Below are 17,500 nucleotides of genomic sequence, written 5' to 3' on the forward strand. Positions count from 1 at the left end.
TTGGTGTAGTTGGCCAGACGGGATAGAAGAGAGGAAACCTTCGGACGAGTGTCCATCTCTTCCTACATATAGAGAGAGTGCATGAATAACAAATCACAGTACTACCTTGTACTGTAACTGACCTGTATTAAGTAGGATAAAGACAGACAGAGAGTCTTGCAAGTGTGTCTCCTGTGGGTCAAGTCATTCTAAAGACAGCACTTATTTAATGGACTCTGAATCGACTAAAGCAACTGCCAGCTCTATACTACTTAGCCCAATGATCTCAATAATAATCCGGCACTAATGAGTTCTGTTAAATGTCTGAATGAAAAGTTCGTGAGTGATTTGGAGTTACGGTTCCATTTATATAGCATAAAGACTTCACCCGCTTGGTGTATTAGTAAGCAATGATACTTTATCATGCAACACACTATGTTTTAAGAATGCCTAAACGTGTAATTAAACATTACAACGGTCTGCAATATTGACACTGTTCTACAGTGTACCTTTGTCAGGTTTGTTTGTCAGTACAAGTATATACATTAATAAAGGAACATACTCAAATAAGAACAAATAAGGTGTTAAGAAGCTTATTTGCTCAGTAGGCTTACTGGCTTCACAAGCCAACATATTAGCTTAACTTGAATGCTAATCACGTTAGGTAAATTAGTTAACTAACAAGCCTTCGCAACAACACACACAAGACACAGCTTCAGGTTTAGTAAAGAGCTGCTGATGTGCATGTTTTTCTAAAATGACAAACTAAAAGGAAAAGGGTAAAGGAACACAGCAGATGTTCAGCTAACTGCTTTCCTTAGGTTGGAAGCTGAACTGTGAAAAGCAGAGATTTTTCTCATCATTAAAAAAAGCTGAATACTGTAAATGCAAAACTATATGCATGCTAAAAGGTACCATTAAAAGGAAAAATTAGCTCAAGGACTATTAAAGGAGCACATGTACATCGACACTTCACTTCTGGTGCTTTCCTAATATTTTCATTACATGCAATATTTAATAGATTTTCATAATGACAAGTGGAACAACCAACCACTCCACCTTTCTATATCTCATTGCTGTCCAAAGAAAACTATGTATTCTCCATTCTTGTCGATTTTTATTTTTCTACATCATTTCAACACACCAGATACCCCTTAACATTGTATGAAAATTTCATGATGAATGGACTAATAAAAATGCTCTAAAATCACTTGGAATAAATATCTTTACATTAACTTACATTGAAAGGTAAGAGTGTTTTTGCCTTCTCCTGTAAAGTTAGTATGTTGATGATACTTGTTTTTCTTAGGACAGTGACGATATGTTTATATGTCTACCTCCTAAACCTTATACACCGCATTATACACACACGGATGCTCTGAAACTACTGAACATTCCTTTTATCTTATCCCATTTTACCTTAGAACAGTAGTAGTATGACAACAGTTGGTGTAGTTAATGTGCTCTTACACATACCTCAAACAGAGCCAGGTTTCTATCATAGAAATCATCATCATCAACAGCATGACTGTTATTGATATACACACTGGAGATCTTGGCATTGCCATCACCTGAGAGTGAATGAGAGAGAGAGAGAGAGAGAGAGAGTTAGCTGTTACCAACTGAGGTGTAACGACTATTTCTGAGGTCAATAAACAAAATTTCATGTGTCAAAAATGTCTTAAACACCATAAACACTATTTCTATTTCATTTTTGTTTTTGCTGTGTTTACATGTTTGATGCTGGAATAGGTGTGGTTAGCGGCGGTACACCACTAACAGTGGCATGCGACCGTGTAAAGGTTGCCATGGTGATAGCATAACGTCGTTGTTCCTTTCCATGGGCAGGGCGATGGTGTTTGCCTCTATTTCTTCCAAAAAAGTGTCCTGAACACACACTAATGTTTCTAAAGGTGTATCTTCATTGGAGTTTGGGTTGTATACTTTGTGAACACTGGGACATCAACTATGAGCATTCATCGCCTGGGTTTCCAAAGAAATTGACAACTGGTTTATTCCACTGCTGCGGATGACAGGTTTGCTGCAACAGGTTTGCAATCGTCCATATCCTATAACCCACAGACTTCATACACAACTTTAGTCATTTGCACCCCCCCTTACTATTTTAATAGGATACACCCAGAAGCCTAGTTTTGATCAGTGACTGGTTTCCACAGTAAACGAGAGACCCTCAGAACTGAGCTCTGTGGTCTGCGTCACACCCATATAAGGAACTCTGGTTCTAAGCAGGTGTTCTCTATGACAAGCATGAATGCCATTTCTAAAAAGAGCCGCATGTAGTTAACTTAAATGTTCCAGAGGCAATACATTGTGCCATATGCACATTTTCCCTGTGAATGTCATTGGATCCTCTGAATTTGGAGGTCACTAAATAGCCGAAATACAAATATTGCTAATGCATCAAAACTAGGCATTGAACTACCATCATAAGACTGGTAACCTCACCAAAATGTCCCATGCAAACAAGCAAACTTTCTCAAACTTGACAGATAGAGTGCTTTGGCCATTTTCAGCTACAGTTTGTGTTGTTGCTGTTAATATATAACTGTATTAACCCCTTAAAATCCCAGGCTTATTACATACTAAGGCTCATTGTTCAGTAACTACAGAGACTTCAGTGCAAACTGGTTGAGCTACTCTTCTGGTTCTTCAAAGGTATTATAGTAAAGAAAATGGTTCTATGTAGAACCACAAACTCTCATAAAACCCTCTGCATGATTAGAAGGCTCTTTGCATCATGAAACAGCTTTTCAGATTGGTGGAGAATGTGTTGTATATGGTTCTAAATAGCACCAAAAAGGGTGCTTCTATTGTTACGATAACAAGCTTGTAACCTCATAATTTAGGGAATCCACTGACACTGGGGTCATACACAGAACAGAATGTATCAGGTTTAGAACATTTTTACCACAAGAAGTGAGAGACACATTCATTTTTTTTCTCGTCGATCCAGATTTCTGCTTAGACCCGACTTCCCTAATACGGGCATGACACCAACTACAGAATGACGCATGACTTCAGAGGTCTATACATGAAACCGTTATACCCTTAGTTATTAAGAAACAAGAGGAAATCTCTCTGCTGGATAACATCCGCCACCTACAAGGTGAGTTTCTGGGTGTGTAAGTGTTTGAGAGAGACACTGTTACCACAGCAGCTTCGCCATCACACTTCAGTTTCATCAGCCTCAGCAAATGTGTCAACAGTGCTACTCTCGCTTCCCCTCGTACACACATTCACATCCTTACTAGTTCACACACTCATGTGCAGACATGCACATGCAAATGCTGTAACTTCTTCTCCATGGAAGTTCCTCTTTCTGCAAATAATTAACTCACACTCGGTACATTTTGTGTGTACACATGCATAAACACAGACACTGTCAGGGGATTTATGTGCATGTGTATTGTGCAGTCAGAGACCAGCCAGAATGGCCACTAAGTGCAAGTTATTATTTTTTTGTGTCAGAAAAAAATGCATAGAACAGAAAAATTCAGCTGAAAAACCTGACGTCAGACTTTCACAGAATTTCATCTTTTTTGTCACGAGAGAGAGACAAATGAGTTTCGGTTACGAAAAAGCACTCAAAACACTAAATCTCCCCCCGTTTTCACCTGATACAAACAAAGCTAAACTAGACCGAGGCTGTTTGTGCATAGCAAAAAAGTGAGGATGAATATGGGGTGAGAAACACAGATTTCACAGTGAGGAGAAATTATCAAAATATTTTACAAACAGGCAGCTCACTTCTTGTAAGTAGAGTGAGTCTCTGCCTGGGTTCAGTGATGGAGTGCAAGAACGTCTCTGCCTTTTTTTCCTTTCTCCTGGCTCTCTTTTGGCTGCTACCTAAATCACTCATTCACTTATACTGACAATCTCACACTTCTGGATTAGTGAACAGTTTGAGCCATAAAAATCAAATGTTCGAAAATGCTGAAGGGCCAAAGACTGACACGCGTCTCTTCTCAGATTACCAGATCATCTGTGCTGTCAGATTCCGATCGAGCTCCTGACCTGGAGAACTGCTGCAGATTGTATAAATACATCAAAAGGTTAAAATCAGGCTAAATATCGTGACACATAGGCCCAGCTTAAGTATAGTGTCAATTATCTTAGTATTTAATTTGTGCACCTACTGCAGTGATTTCAGCAGCAATACATTTTTGGGTAGGCCTGTGAAAAAGATGGTTAGACCAGCTTGGTAGATACAATTTCCAAACGTGCTATGTACAGCAATGTTATAACATCAACCAGATGCCTACTGATTTCAGCAGTGCAGTCATCACCTTGTTTATTCCAACGCTTACACTAAATGGTGATACAAAACAACAGCAAGATAGCAACATACAATAGCGAGATCAATGAGAATACATAGTTCATACTCACAAGCAACACTGCAACATTATAAAGCATGAACCTGCTAACCACAGGCACCACTTTTGCCCAATAAAGATGAATTAACAAAGTTAAAATTGGACAGAGGTCAAAGAAAAACAACACAGCAAACTCATCTTGGGCTAAAGCATGATGCCACGTTGAGCATGAAAAATGTTTAGAGGCCTTTATGTCTGACCTCTGATGATGCAGAAGTAGACATCTGCTTTGGCATTTCAGCACAGACCATTTCAGTTACTGTAGTAAAAGAGCATTATAAGTACCACAGACAACAACCGTGTTTTTGTTTTTGGCTTTGAAAACGGATAGAAAATTATATATTCTACATTGTCAGGGACAGGATCTCACTTTTACAGCTCCCCAGGTACAGCGTTCGAATGCTTGAGGCTATGGCGGATAGCAATTGTTGCTAAGCAGTGACTGGAGGGCTGAGGAAATAGGTACAGCTTGCAACTGGTTGCTTGACAGATACCTTGCATATTTATGAACGATACAAAGTGTATAATGATCTTGATTTGCCATTACAAAATCACAGCTCTCAAAAAAAGACTCAATTTTAATATCTGGAAAAAATCACCTTATCTAATATTTTTCCTCATTTGATTAGGTGGGCCGGCCTGTGACACTAGTGTTCCTGGCTTCCCTCCTTTTAGCGTTAAACCAGAGTTGCAGCTTTCTCTTCCCAAAAAAGGTGCTCACAAAGGTGTAACTAGCCCTGTCTCAAATGCAGCCCTTAGCCCGGCAGTCCACCTGATAGTCCACACTTTGGTGACATCAACAATGCGCGGACCTTTAGTGTGAGAAACCCTCAAGAATGCTGACAAACTTTGGAGGTGTGGAAAAATATCCCTGCATACTTGCACTGGAAGTGAGCCTCCCAAAAAAAATGGAAACTGTAATAAAGGCAAGTGTGGACGCTGTAAATACTGAAATATTTGATATTCTACTTGGTTCTTTAGACTTGTGTAGTTGTGTAATTCTTTTTTTAAAGTTTTGTTTTTTTATTTAACCAGACTAGTCATTAAGAACAACTTCTTCTTTACAGTGGCAGCTTGGCGAAAGGCAAAGTCTCTCTGTTGAATATATGTTTTCTTTTTTTTTTTCCATATGCTGAAAAATGAATAACCGGTACGTAACTACCTACATAATTTCCGGAAATGAATTAAATGAAGGGGCGGTCTCTGACTTCTGCACAGTACTGTAGTTTCGACATGAATGAAACATACTACGTAAACACAATCATGTCTTTCAGTTTGCTTACTTTTGGCAATAATTATGCCAATGTCATTTATCTCATTCATGTCAAAATGATATATACAAAACATTCAATGAATCCCTTTCTTTCAGGATGTTCTCTTTTCCAAGTACAGTGTGTACTTGAAAACATTAGACCGTCAGCATGTGTGTGTTTGCATCAGGGCACATTCACCAGCTCAGCTGAAAGAGTCCACTGATAACTCAAATTTTGTATATATGCATAACTGACTAAAAATAACACAGATGAAACAAAAGACCAAGCAGCGCCAGAGGCTTTGGAAACAGCATTCACTTCTCCAATTCACCCTCCATCTCTCTTTTTTCCCCCCCAACACTCTGTTTCATTCATGCACTTGATCAACATCTGGAAGGGATGGGAGGTATTTGGTTGTGTAGGCACAAATGTCCATGGGTGCTGATGAACTACAGCAGCTATGGCATGATATTCTGGTTTAAAGGAACATCTCGGTGAAAACATTTATTTACATCATTTTTCCTTTAGCCCGAATGCAGTTGAATGTAGTCTACACACTGCAAACTGGGTAAACTCTAAAACTAAAGAGTATCTGGGGTAACATTGATATTGTGTCAGTTTTATTTTTTGACAGACTACTATTTAAAAAAATATATCATTTTTATTATGTGAGAACTACAATAACATGGTTACTATTTCTCAGCAGCCCAACAAGAACACAAATCTGTGACCTATAGTTCGAATGCCAGCTGAGCCATACGTAGCTTGTAGCTTCGTAAGTATTGGGCTATGTCAGACTGGCAGAAGAACAGGGTGGAGACTGACTGCATTTCAAATTGTCCATGAAAATGGGGAGAAAATGTGGGAAGGACTTTTAAAAGATATGCAAAGCTTTAAAAGGCCAGCCAATATGACCATTTATTACAGCTTTCCCCAACTGCTTGACCATATTGTATACAATTAACCTTTTCTAAACCTCTTAACTGCTGACCAGTTTATGCAGCCTGCACATTTTCACTATCTAATCAGTATAACTGACCACAACATAGATTCACTCGTACTGCCTTCCTCATGCTCTCGTTATTTCCACTAAAATTACCTTTATAACATAGTTTTAACAGATACTAACATCTTAATACACCAACTAAAGCCCTGCGCAAGATGGATTAGTTTCACCTGACGAGGAACAGTAATTTTAGTGTTTACAGACAAGATTCAAGATTTCAGCTCATTAGAAATATGCAACGTGTATAGTTTTAACATCTCTGATAGTAATAAGTGATGTGTAAATGACCTAATTTGCTGAACACCGATTGTTCTCGGTGCTCATGACGATGTATTAACAAAACCATTCACTGTATTAACAAAACTAACAGACACAGCAATATGCCGTGTTGTCATTGTTATTGAGCATCAGACCCATCGCAGTACACCGACTACAGCTATGTTTCAGTCTCAACTGTCTGTGGCGATGTTTGGCAAATTAACCTTTCCTTTTCTCACAGAACAAGCACTCTGAGAAATATGAGCCTTTACCACACTCTTAAAAAAGATATAGAACCAAGAACACTCAAAGAACCCTCTGCATGATTAAAGGGTTCTTTGTATCACAAACAGGTTCTTCAGAATGATGGAAAATGTGCATGAATGTGCTATGGACGGTTCTATAGAATTTTTCTGATAAGGGTTCTATCCAGCACCCAAAAGGGTTCTTCTATTGTTACAAGCTTGACAGTGCAACAATAGTAGAACCCTGATGGGTGCTATGTAGAACCTTTTTCAAAAAGGTTCTATATAGAACCATCTACAGCACATTTTCTGTCAGTCTGAAGAACCATTTCATGATGCAAAGAATGCTTTAATCATGCAGAGGGTTCTTTCAGTGTTCAAGGTTCTATACAGAACCAGATACTTTACTAAAGAACCCTTGAAGAACCATCTTTTTTCAGAGTGCAGGAACTTAAAGAGCTGAAAGGCCTTTACCACCACTCAAAACTTAAACCTAGAACTCCAGTAACACCACAACTACCTCCTCTGACTCACCGTGTTCCATGTGGCTGCGGTCTGGGGTGTCCACTCCAGCAGTGGTGGTCAGCGCACCGGACACTTCGCTGGGCGGCTCACTGCGGTTGACACTCTCCCGGGAGCCGAAGCGCACCCGGCCACTGGAGCGCGAACTGAGGTCGGGCGATGTGTCGGAGAGGCCTGGGACATCCTCGGCTTTGGTTGGAGTGACCGTGAAGCGCACTGAGGATGCCATGGCTTCCCGGGGCTGCTGGGGTTCCGCCAGGGTGACCACTGGGACGACCCGTCCACTCTCAGCTAACTGTGTGGGCAGGAACGGGTCCGGGCCGGCACGTCTCCATCGAAAGTGAGTGAGAGAGGTTTTTAGATATGCTCGCCTGTTTTCTTACGGATGGATGGATCCTACAGCCTTGACGTGATATAGCTTATGGGTCGAAATACTTATAAAACAGCTGAGAATTTGGCTTATAGGTTACCAAGTTTCTAAAGAGGTATGAAATCGCTGGCGATTAAGTGTTGTAGCTTAGACTGAAGTATGAGACAGATCAAGAGGAATTTTACCCTGTTCCAAAATGAAATTGTACTTGAGATTGATATAAGGTCCGAGGTAGAAACGCTCTCAGTAAAGTGCTCTATACATTCGCAAGGTAGTCTTCTAGTGGAAAAATAGAGAATATGTCAGAAAAATGGCTTTCGTTGAATATTCAGGGAGCAGGTTGTACATTCTGGTACTAACTCTTAGAGATATGTTGGCAATGCCTTCCTTCATAGAATGTAAACCCTCCCTGCAAGCTGACTAAACTATGATATGGGCCCACTTTTGTCATGTAAATTTAAAGTGCTCTTATTCATACAAATTCCAGGAATGAAAATTAGGCTGACGTGACAAAAGTTGTGTGTATGTGTGCAAACAAAACAGGGAGAAAGAGAAAGGTGGATACAGTAAGTAAGGCCATATGGAACAAAGGCAAGGCAACTGACTGACATTCATGTCCTTTCAAACTATGCCAGGAACGTGAACTTAAAGTAGGAGTGCACTACCTTCAGTTAATTCAGCCTAACAGTGCCCTGTAGTTTAGTTTTAGTGTGTTAAATTTGAATCCATCATGCTAAACGACTCACACACCAAGATAAACCAGAGGTGACCAGCGCACATCTAATGTAATCATTCTACGAAGGCGGTTCAAACCGGCTGAGGCAACGACTCGTGTTCGTGTTGTCAAACCACATAAGAGGCACAAATTTGTACAATTTACCCGTATTTTCTCGGCTTTCCTCACGGACAGCCCCGGCTCTCGGGTGTGCATCTCTCTTGTGGGGTGTGGCCGGTCTTCACATAATAAATAAGCCACCTCAAACTCTTGAGAAAGCGCGCAAGGTTTCGTTATGGCCAAATGGGGTTAAAGGGGAAGTCCACCAATTTTTCAAATTTTCTGACTAATTCAATAGTTAAGATGTCAACCAAGTCCATTCATAGTGGTTTGGCGTGAAATGCTCCGGTGCCCGAGTGCCAAAGACACTGATTCACATGAGTTTTGTAATAAACCTTTGCCTTAAAATGTATTTGAATCCATTTATTTTAAGTGGAGAGGTACATGCAGGATGTTGTACGGAAAAATAGCACCCGAAGAAAACTTATTTTCAGATTTAAGACAATTTTATCATCACCACTATTATATCAAAAACACGCGTAGGTTCACTGGTGGTTTTGAAGAATAAATAAAATGGCAATATTTGTGCTGTAGGCATGCTGACCCCCGGTTCCTATCACCACCACTGTACATAAAGATGTCTCTACAGTGAACAATTTCACAGCAAACCACTCTGAATGACTCTGTTTACATCTCAAGGACTGATTTATTCAGAAATTTGGAAAAATCGGTGGGGCTGCCCTTCAGATAGCGTATCAGACTTTTCGTAGAAGCTGATGAAAGCTAAAAGGCCTGTCTGGATCAAACCGGAGCGCGTCTCGTCTCGACGTTTCGACCCTTCGAGGTGAAAAATAATTTCCTAACCCCGACAAGTCGTTTATAAACGGTTATAACTCAGCCGCAGCGAGCGTGTCGATGTTGCCACCTGCTGTAGCTAACGCTAGCATCACGCAGCTAGCACCGCTAGCATCCATATTAAGCCAATTAGGATTTCTGGATCCGACCGGTCGCTCGAGCCCGTGTCCGCTTTCATGCCTAACGGACGAGCGAACAGTTCGCGCATGCAGGGGCTGCAAACTCACACTGACAGCACCGGGACGGACTGTTCAGTGACCAGAAAGTGCACTGCGCCAGCGATGCGGGCAACGTTATACGAGGCTGAAGACGGATTTTCTCGTTCCACCTTAAGCAGGAAAACGCTGTAAAAGAACGTTCGTTTTAAAACATTTTAAAATTAACGAACGCCTCACGCGCCAGCGTAACTGCGGCACCATTTAAGGTGGAACGGGAAAATTCGAACAACAATCCGACCAAAGCCTCGTTTAACATTGACAAGCGGCAGGCTAGCGCCTAAAATGACCACCCAAGCTCCACGGACCGCTCTCCAAATAAGCTAACTACGTCTTTTTTGACTCCTTGGTTTGAATTATTTCGTTTTAAACCCTCCACTTCTTTGAGACTGTCGTCACTTGGCGACAGTGAATTAGCACATCTGGCTAGCGTTACATTCGTGACAGCGCCTGAGCGTAAACAAACACACAGGGGTTTTATTAGAACATTTTAGAACATTTACCTTGTGCCACCTTGCCTCACGTCCAAGGGAATCCGTGCTTGAGCTGGATGTGCTGAACTAAATTAAATCCATTCATGGTTGAGTTGTTACCGCCCGTCCTCCTGTCTCAACTGAACTCCAGCGCGCTTCCGTCCTGCGTGTGCCCTTTCGCTTTCCGTACGTGGCCGAAATGCAGCTTGGGTAATGTAGTCTTTTACATTATGTGAGGATAACACGCACACAGACACGCAGAATATCAGCAAAATCAAATGTTTTATTGTAAATGTGAGGCTCCTGCGCACAAGTATCAAATCACAGTACAGGGCAGGGGTGATCATGTTAAAAAAAGTAGTTCATATCAAATTATGCTGAACAGAGTAATACAATAATCCATATCATCAGTATCACAGGTCAGTCTTTGGGTAGGGGGATACAAACACACACACACACACACACACACACACACACACACACACACACACACACACACACGATAATGGCTTTGTGTCCATTTCACAGCACAGGTCGTGGCTGTTGGGTCAGCAGAAGCCCGAAACGTTTCTTGATGGTCACTCGATGCCGGGAAAACTTGTCATCAGGGGAGAACCGAGCCGGGTGTGCAGAGCTGGTGGGTCGGCCTTCTGGATCCACCTTCTGAAATGGAGAAGTGAATAAACAAATAAATAAACAATGAAAAAAAAAAAATCAATCACAAAGCTGTTCTTTGAAAACTCACTAAATTGGATAAATGCTGTTTATTACTACAAATGAAAATTGCGACAAAAAGAAGATACAAAAGACAAACAGAAGATAAATAAATGCATATATAAGGAAAAAGAAAACAAAACCGAACACTTCAGTTTAGTTTCTTTAGTAGAGAAAATGGTTTTATATAGAACCATTAACACTCAAAGAACCCTTTACTCGATTAAACGGCTCTTTACATCATGAAATCGTTCTTCAGATTGATGAAGAATGTGATGTATATGGTTCCATAAAGACCTTTATTGAAAAGGGTTCTATATAGCACCAAAAACGTTTCTTCTATTGTTACAAACTTAATATTGTAGTAATACAAGAACCCTTTTGGTTCTATACATAACCTTTTTGAAAATGGTTCTATACAGCACGTTCTCCATCAGTCTGAAGACCCATTACACCACGTGAAGAACCCTTTAATCATGTGTTCATGGTTCTATTCAGAACCTTTTTCTATACAAAAGAACCCATGAAGCATCATTTTAAGTGTGTACAACTATTAGAAAAGAAGGCCAACAAGGTTTTTAACCACAATTTGTACAGAAAATACAGACATCACAGTCTTAATAACAGTGATAACAGATAGATAACAGTGAATCACAAGTACCAGTTGATGATGGACATATTTGACACGCAATGATTAAGATGCAAACAGTGTCATTCAGAGTGGTTTGGTGTGTAAGGCTCTTTTTTACAGAAACTTGGAGTCAGAGTTGTTCACAGTGGTGGCGATAGGAACCAGATGTCCACCTTTAAAACCTCCCTCACAGACAGTTATTACATGAAATGGTTATTAATATGCTACTCGATGTCTAAGACATTATTTTATGATAGTTTTGTGATAAGTTTTTGGCTTAAAACATCTTGTTAATCCATTTATTGTAAGCCATTAATGTTTATTTTCAGATTTATGACTATTTTACCATCATTAACATTACATACCAACACTCAGAATACATGTGTAGGTTCACTGACGGTTTTAGATAGTTAACAAATGGCTATATTTGTGTTGTAAATATGGCGACCCCTGGTTCCTATCACCACCACTGTAAATAAATCAGAGTCTGTAAGTTTCTCTACAATGAACCACTTCACATAAAACAACTCTGAATCACTTTGTTTACATCTCAAAGACCGAATCAGTCAGAGATTTTTAAAAATCGGTGGAGTTACCCTTTAACGTTTACACGCTACTGCTCTATACAGCATAGGCGTAAACAGTTTAATTAGTTTTGCATATCTCAACACTTTCATCCATACACAGAACTGCCAGAGAGAAAATAAAAAACGGAAAACAAAAATAATAACAAATATCTAAATAAAAAGGCAATTAAAAAGCAATCCTAGCGGATCTGGCTCACCTTCAGTGTGTAAACCCTCTCTCCGTTCTCGTTCAGATAGAACTGCAGAAACATGGTGGCTGAAGCTGAAGTCCAATATTCGGCTGGTTTGGTGGTCTGCGGTGACGGCTGGCTGAGCCAAAACCTTTAAAGCAGCTTAATTCGATAAAAATCGAGTTACAAACAGCAAATTTTCAAAGAGCAGCGCCGTTTCTAGCACACGAGGTCCTTTAAGCCACCTCCGTTCAGCGCAGAGGATATCCGACGGCTGAAAGACGCGGAGGATGATGGGAAATGGAGTTCTTCGTAAACTAATCGGCCCTGAAGAGCGACTGCCCTCTGCCGTCATGGACTGGGAAAGGCCGAGCATGCTAACTAGCGAGAACTGAAATCCTGACACGATAAAATACTTTTAAAGGTCGAAGTTAGAATTTTCACATTTCAGATTTTATTTTTTAACATGTTTAAGAACATTGTGTACTTGTCAAAACTGAATTCCCGGCCAAGGAAATTTGCAATGCCAAAAAATGCTAATAAATAGCGTCTTAATAGCGAGCTTCTTGTTCGAATTTTTCCGTTCCACCTTAAATAATCGCCGGAATGTAACTGCTGCACCATTTAAGGTGGAACGGGGCAATTCGAACAAGAAGCTGGCGAATATGAAGCCGGTTAACTGTTTTAATACCATGCATTAAACGGGCGTTGCTGTTTTTAATAAAGTGTTTTTGCCTGTCCAGAATGTTTACGTTACGTCTGTTTGTTTTCGAAAGTTAACTGATACAACCACCGAGTAGCCCGGACTGCTAACGCTCGGCTGACTGAAAATTAAGAGCCTCATTACTGCATGTGTTCCGTGGTTGACCTGTGCTTTCAGAGGTGGGTAAAGGAGCCCGACACCGTGCAGTAAACATAATATATAAGAATAAATACGGTAAAATGTTATTACTTCAACAGAACAGCGACCCAAAGATAAATAATGTAGCATTATTTATTTATAATACTTTATATCGTTAATCTTTGTGAAGGATAGAGTTTATATTTTCTAGCGTATTTTTACTTTTCCCGTTGTGTGACTAATAAAGGATTATCTTGTCTTATCTTAAAAGGAAATCTTTGATTAGAGGTAACTTATATGTGACATGGTGATTGTTTTTTAATAAGGCTTGGCCACAAATTAATATACTGAGTCCACAAATGAATATATTGAGGCCATGAGACTATATTAAAGCCACAAATTAATATAATGAGGCCACAAATTAGTATATGGAGACCACAAATGACTATATTAGGGCCACATTTTAATATATTGGTGCCACAATTTTAGTATATTGAGACCTCAAATTACTATATCGAGACCTCAAATTAGTATATTAAGACTACAAATTACTCTCTCAGGACAACAAATTAATATAATACGTTCATGAATTAACATATTGAAGTAACCAATTAAGATAGAGGCCATGAATTACTTCAGTGAAGCCACAAATTACTATGCGGAGACCACAAATTAATGTACTGAGTCCATGAATGAATATATTGAGGCCATGAGACTATATTAAAGCCACAAATTAATACATTGAGGCCACAAATTACTGTATTGAGTTCACAAATGAGCAGATTGAGGCCACAAATTAATATATTGAGTCCACGAATTAATACATTATTATAAATAATACAAAGTCACGAATTACTATTTTAAGGCCACAACTGAATATATTGAGGCCACAAATGACTATATTAGGGCCATGTTTTAATACATTGATGCCACAAATTAGTATATTGACACCTTAAATTACTATATTAAAACTACAAATTACTATCTCAGGACCACCAATTACTATGTTTAGGCCACAAATGATACATTTAGACCAGGAATTAATATATTAAGGCCACAAATTATTATATTGAGTCCATGAATTAATATATTGAGGTAACAAATTAAAATAGAAGCAAGTAATCACTACACTGAAGCCACAAGTTACTAATGATAAGTGTAGATAAAAAAATCAATATATTAAGGCCACAAATTAATATATTGAGTCCATGAATTAATATATTGAGGTAAAAATTAAGATAGGGGCCATGAATTACTACACTGAAGCCACAAATTACTACACTGAAGCCACAAATTACTATACTGAGGCCACAATTTAATATATTGAGGCCACAAATTAGTTTACTGAGACCACAAAATACTGTATTAAGGCCACAATTTAAAATATTGAGGACACAAATTACTATATTAGGGCCATATTTTAATATATTGACACCACAAATTTGTATAGTGAGACCTCAGATTACTATATTGAGACCATGAGTTGTGAGAAACTTGGCTCGTGGCCTTAGTATATTAATTCATGGGCACACCTTATTAAAAAATAATCACCATGTCACCTTAGGGCCTACGTAGGTTGACGTGTAAATAGGATAGAAAAAAACTTAAAGGTTCCCTAAAATGCATATATTTTAACTGTTAATACATTTACTGCTTCCCAGGCCCAATAGGTAGAAATGCGGTAGAACCTTTCAGTACATCTAGTATCTGTGAGTGTAGGAGGCCATAAATTACCACACTAAGGTTTGATATTTCATAGTTTGTTAGGCGCTCTTCCTGTAGTTCTGTGATATTTTAGAATTAAAAATGTTATGTTAAAGCTGGAAAGTGACAGCAACAGCCACTCCAGATGCTGACCCCAGAGAACAGATTCAAAGTAGTTTGAAGAACAGAAAAAAGGAATTGGAACTAAAGACAAATGACTAAAATGTAGATACTAGATGAACTGCCTCACAAATGTACTACAGTATATTGCTGCTGTCAGAAGAAAACCTCCCATCTCCATTTTTGTCATTTTTCAGTTTTTGACATAGTTTGAAAATGCCTGTTGCTCTTTATATTGTGTGTAAATTTCATGAAGAATGGACCAACAGAAATGACCCAAATTGACTTGAATGTCCTTTGACTTCCATTAAAAGTAAAGTAAGTTTTTTCCTTCTCCTGTAAAGTTACCATTTTGGAGATACAATGTTTTCTTCCGACAGCAGCGATACGAAAAGTATTATCATTTGAAAATATTAGTAAATTTTGAACAATGTTTATTTAAGTACGATGGTAATATAACTGATCATGACCCTCTGATGCTGGTGAAATACATATCAAAAGGTATGTAGTGAGCTGGCCGGTTATTTGTCAGTGTGCAAATACAATAGGGAGCTATTGTAGACTGTAGAAGCCTATGCTACATATTTATAACTGATTATAACTAAGTAGTTGCAGCTTAAGCTGTTCAATTTAAAGATCAATGCAGCTAATCATTTCTGACAGTATTATATTACCAGGAATGTGTGTGATTTTATTCTGAAAAGATTTCAGATAATTTGTTCTCAAAGCCTCAAACCTGAAACATTTTAAATAACCCAATCAGCTGCTGCTTTGTTAAAGGAAATACTACACCAGACTTGCATTCCCCATGATTATACTTCTTTTTTATAAGCTCCATCTCTTTCACTCTTGGTTACAGATTTTGTTTCCGTCAAAGAGCATATTAACACAGTTGTGTGACCTGTAGACCTCACTGATGGAGCGGACCACCTTCTCTCCTCCTAAAGAGCATAGATGGGGTAGAACAGAAGAACCAAACTCATTAGACGATGGCAGTAAACTGTTCAAAGAGGATCCTGTTGTTGCTTTTGACTTGGAATCATCTGGGACTAAACAGGAAACTCACCTGAGACCAAACAGCGCTCCTGAATTAGCGGCCTCTACTCTTCTGTCACCTTATGACCTTTCAAAGACGAATGCGCCGGAGCCAGCAGTTGCTGAATGGACCCCAGAAGATCCTTTCATAAATAATATGCCTTTAGAACCTTGTGAACCACTTTGTGAAGAGAAACCGAGACCTGTAGTTTCACCTTGGCTAAACCACTCTCCTCCCCGTCTTCCTTTTGAGGACATTGTTTTCGATGGTGAGACTGGTGTGATCCAGACACATGCTGCCCTACCTGAAGACCTATCAAGGCAGACAAAAAATGCTCCAGTGACTATACCTGACAGTGATTCTACATCTCTTTCAGCTTTTTCTGAAATATTAAAGAACGCTGATGTGAAATCAAGGCATATAGAGAACATTCTCAACTCTGCTGAGCTCGTTTCATTTCAAATGCGATCTCAGCCGTCTGTGCAAGCACATGAAAATGATCTTGCATGCCTGCAAACAGCTCATCTGATTCCAGAATATTCTGTTCCGGTTCAGCTGCAGTCAGAGCCAAATGTATGGCTGCAGGAATATGATCAAGGGCATTCTAGTACAGCTGGACTGGGCCATTCTTTTCCACTTCCCTGCTTCGAGCCCACAGAGAAGGCTGCCGTGCTGGCATTTAAAGATAACCTGAAGCCAGCACAGCATGTCATTTCTCAACCACACCTTGGACAGTCTGAGCCTCTAGATGACACTGATCTAGTATCAGCAAGAGGACTGCAGCTGCTGTCTACATCAGTTCAGCCTCTGAGGCTTGGTGCTGGGACTTTTCAGGACCTTTCAGGACCACCACGGCATTTACGTGCACCTTCCTTTTCCCGATACCACTCAACTAAACCCCATTCTAATGCCTGTCAGACACCAGTTTTGTTTGATTCAGACCCACAACCAGTCCAACTCGTCAGGCCTCCTTACCTTCCACTAGTCCTACCGCTTGATGTCAACTGTGTGCAACCAGATAATCAGTTGGCATCTGTCTGCTTCCAGCCATGCCTTCAGCCCCTGCCATACCCTTTTATTTCTGATATGAGGCTTATCCCAGCAAGCATTGCAATTGATAACTGGGCGCCTCTCGTGCCTCAGATAAACCTTAACAGTAGCTCATCAGTATTGGTGCCTCATTTTAACCCTCCGTTATGCTACAAGGACCCACTCTCCATTTCCCCACACCTTCAAACAAATATTAGCAGTCACTTAGCTCATCCAAACACTCATGGTCCATTACAGCTAGATGGTCTTGAGCAGCCCTCTGTGGTACAGTCGACATGTGATGGGCATAGCCACTCTCAGAA

The 17,500-nt window shown here is 39.7% G+C and overlaps 2 protein-coding genes across 2 annotated transcripts in view; both read right to left on the reverse strand.

The window, feature by feature from the left end:
- Nucleotides 1-10,491, reverse strand: part of LOC118803603 (solute carrier family 12 member 6-like) — a 32,879-nt gene extending 22,388 nt beyond the window's left edge. The window contains exons 1-4 of the mRNA XM_036564075.1: nucleotides 10,376-10,491; nucleotides 7,670-8,528; nucleotides 1,456-1,550; nucleotides 1-62 (exon numbers count right to left, since the gene is read on the reverse strand). The exon at nucleotides 1-62 is cut by the window's left edge and continues 67 nt beyond it. Coding sequence (XP_036419968.1) covers nucleotides 1-62; nucleotides 1,456-1,550; nucleotides 7,670-7,886 — 374 coding nt within the window. The 5' untranslated portion in view covers nucleotides 7,887-8,528; nucleotides 10,376-10,491. The remainder of the gene's footprint in view (nucleotides 63-1,455; nucleotides 1,551-7,669; nucleotides 8,529-10,375) is intronic.
- A 117-nt stretch (nucleotides 10,492-10,608) lies between these two features.
- nop10 (NOP10 ribonucleoprotein homolog (yeast)) lies at nucleotides 10,609-12,720 on the reverse strand. The gene is made up of 2 exons (XM_036564076.1): nucleotides 12,475-12,720; nucleotides 10,609-11,008 (listed from the first exon to the last, which is right to left on the reverse strand). The coding sequence occupies exons 1-2, from the start codon at nucleotides 12,526-12,528 to the stop codon at nucleotides 10,868-10,870; spliced, it is 195 nt and encodes a 64-aa protein (XP_036419969.1). The 5' UTR covers nucleotides 12,529-12,720; the 3' UTR covers nucleotides 10,609-10,867.
- Between the last annotated feature and the right edge of the window lie 4,780 nt (nucleotides 12,721-17,500).

Source organism: Colossoma macropomum, unplaced genomic scaffold (assembly GCF_904425465.1).
Source record: "Colossoma macropomum unplaced genomic scaffold, Colossoma_macropomum, whole genome shotgun sequence".
NCBI classification, from domain to species: Eukaryota; Metazoa; Chordata; class Actinopteri; order Characiformes; family Serrasalmidae; genus Colossoma; species Colossoma macropomum.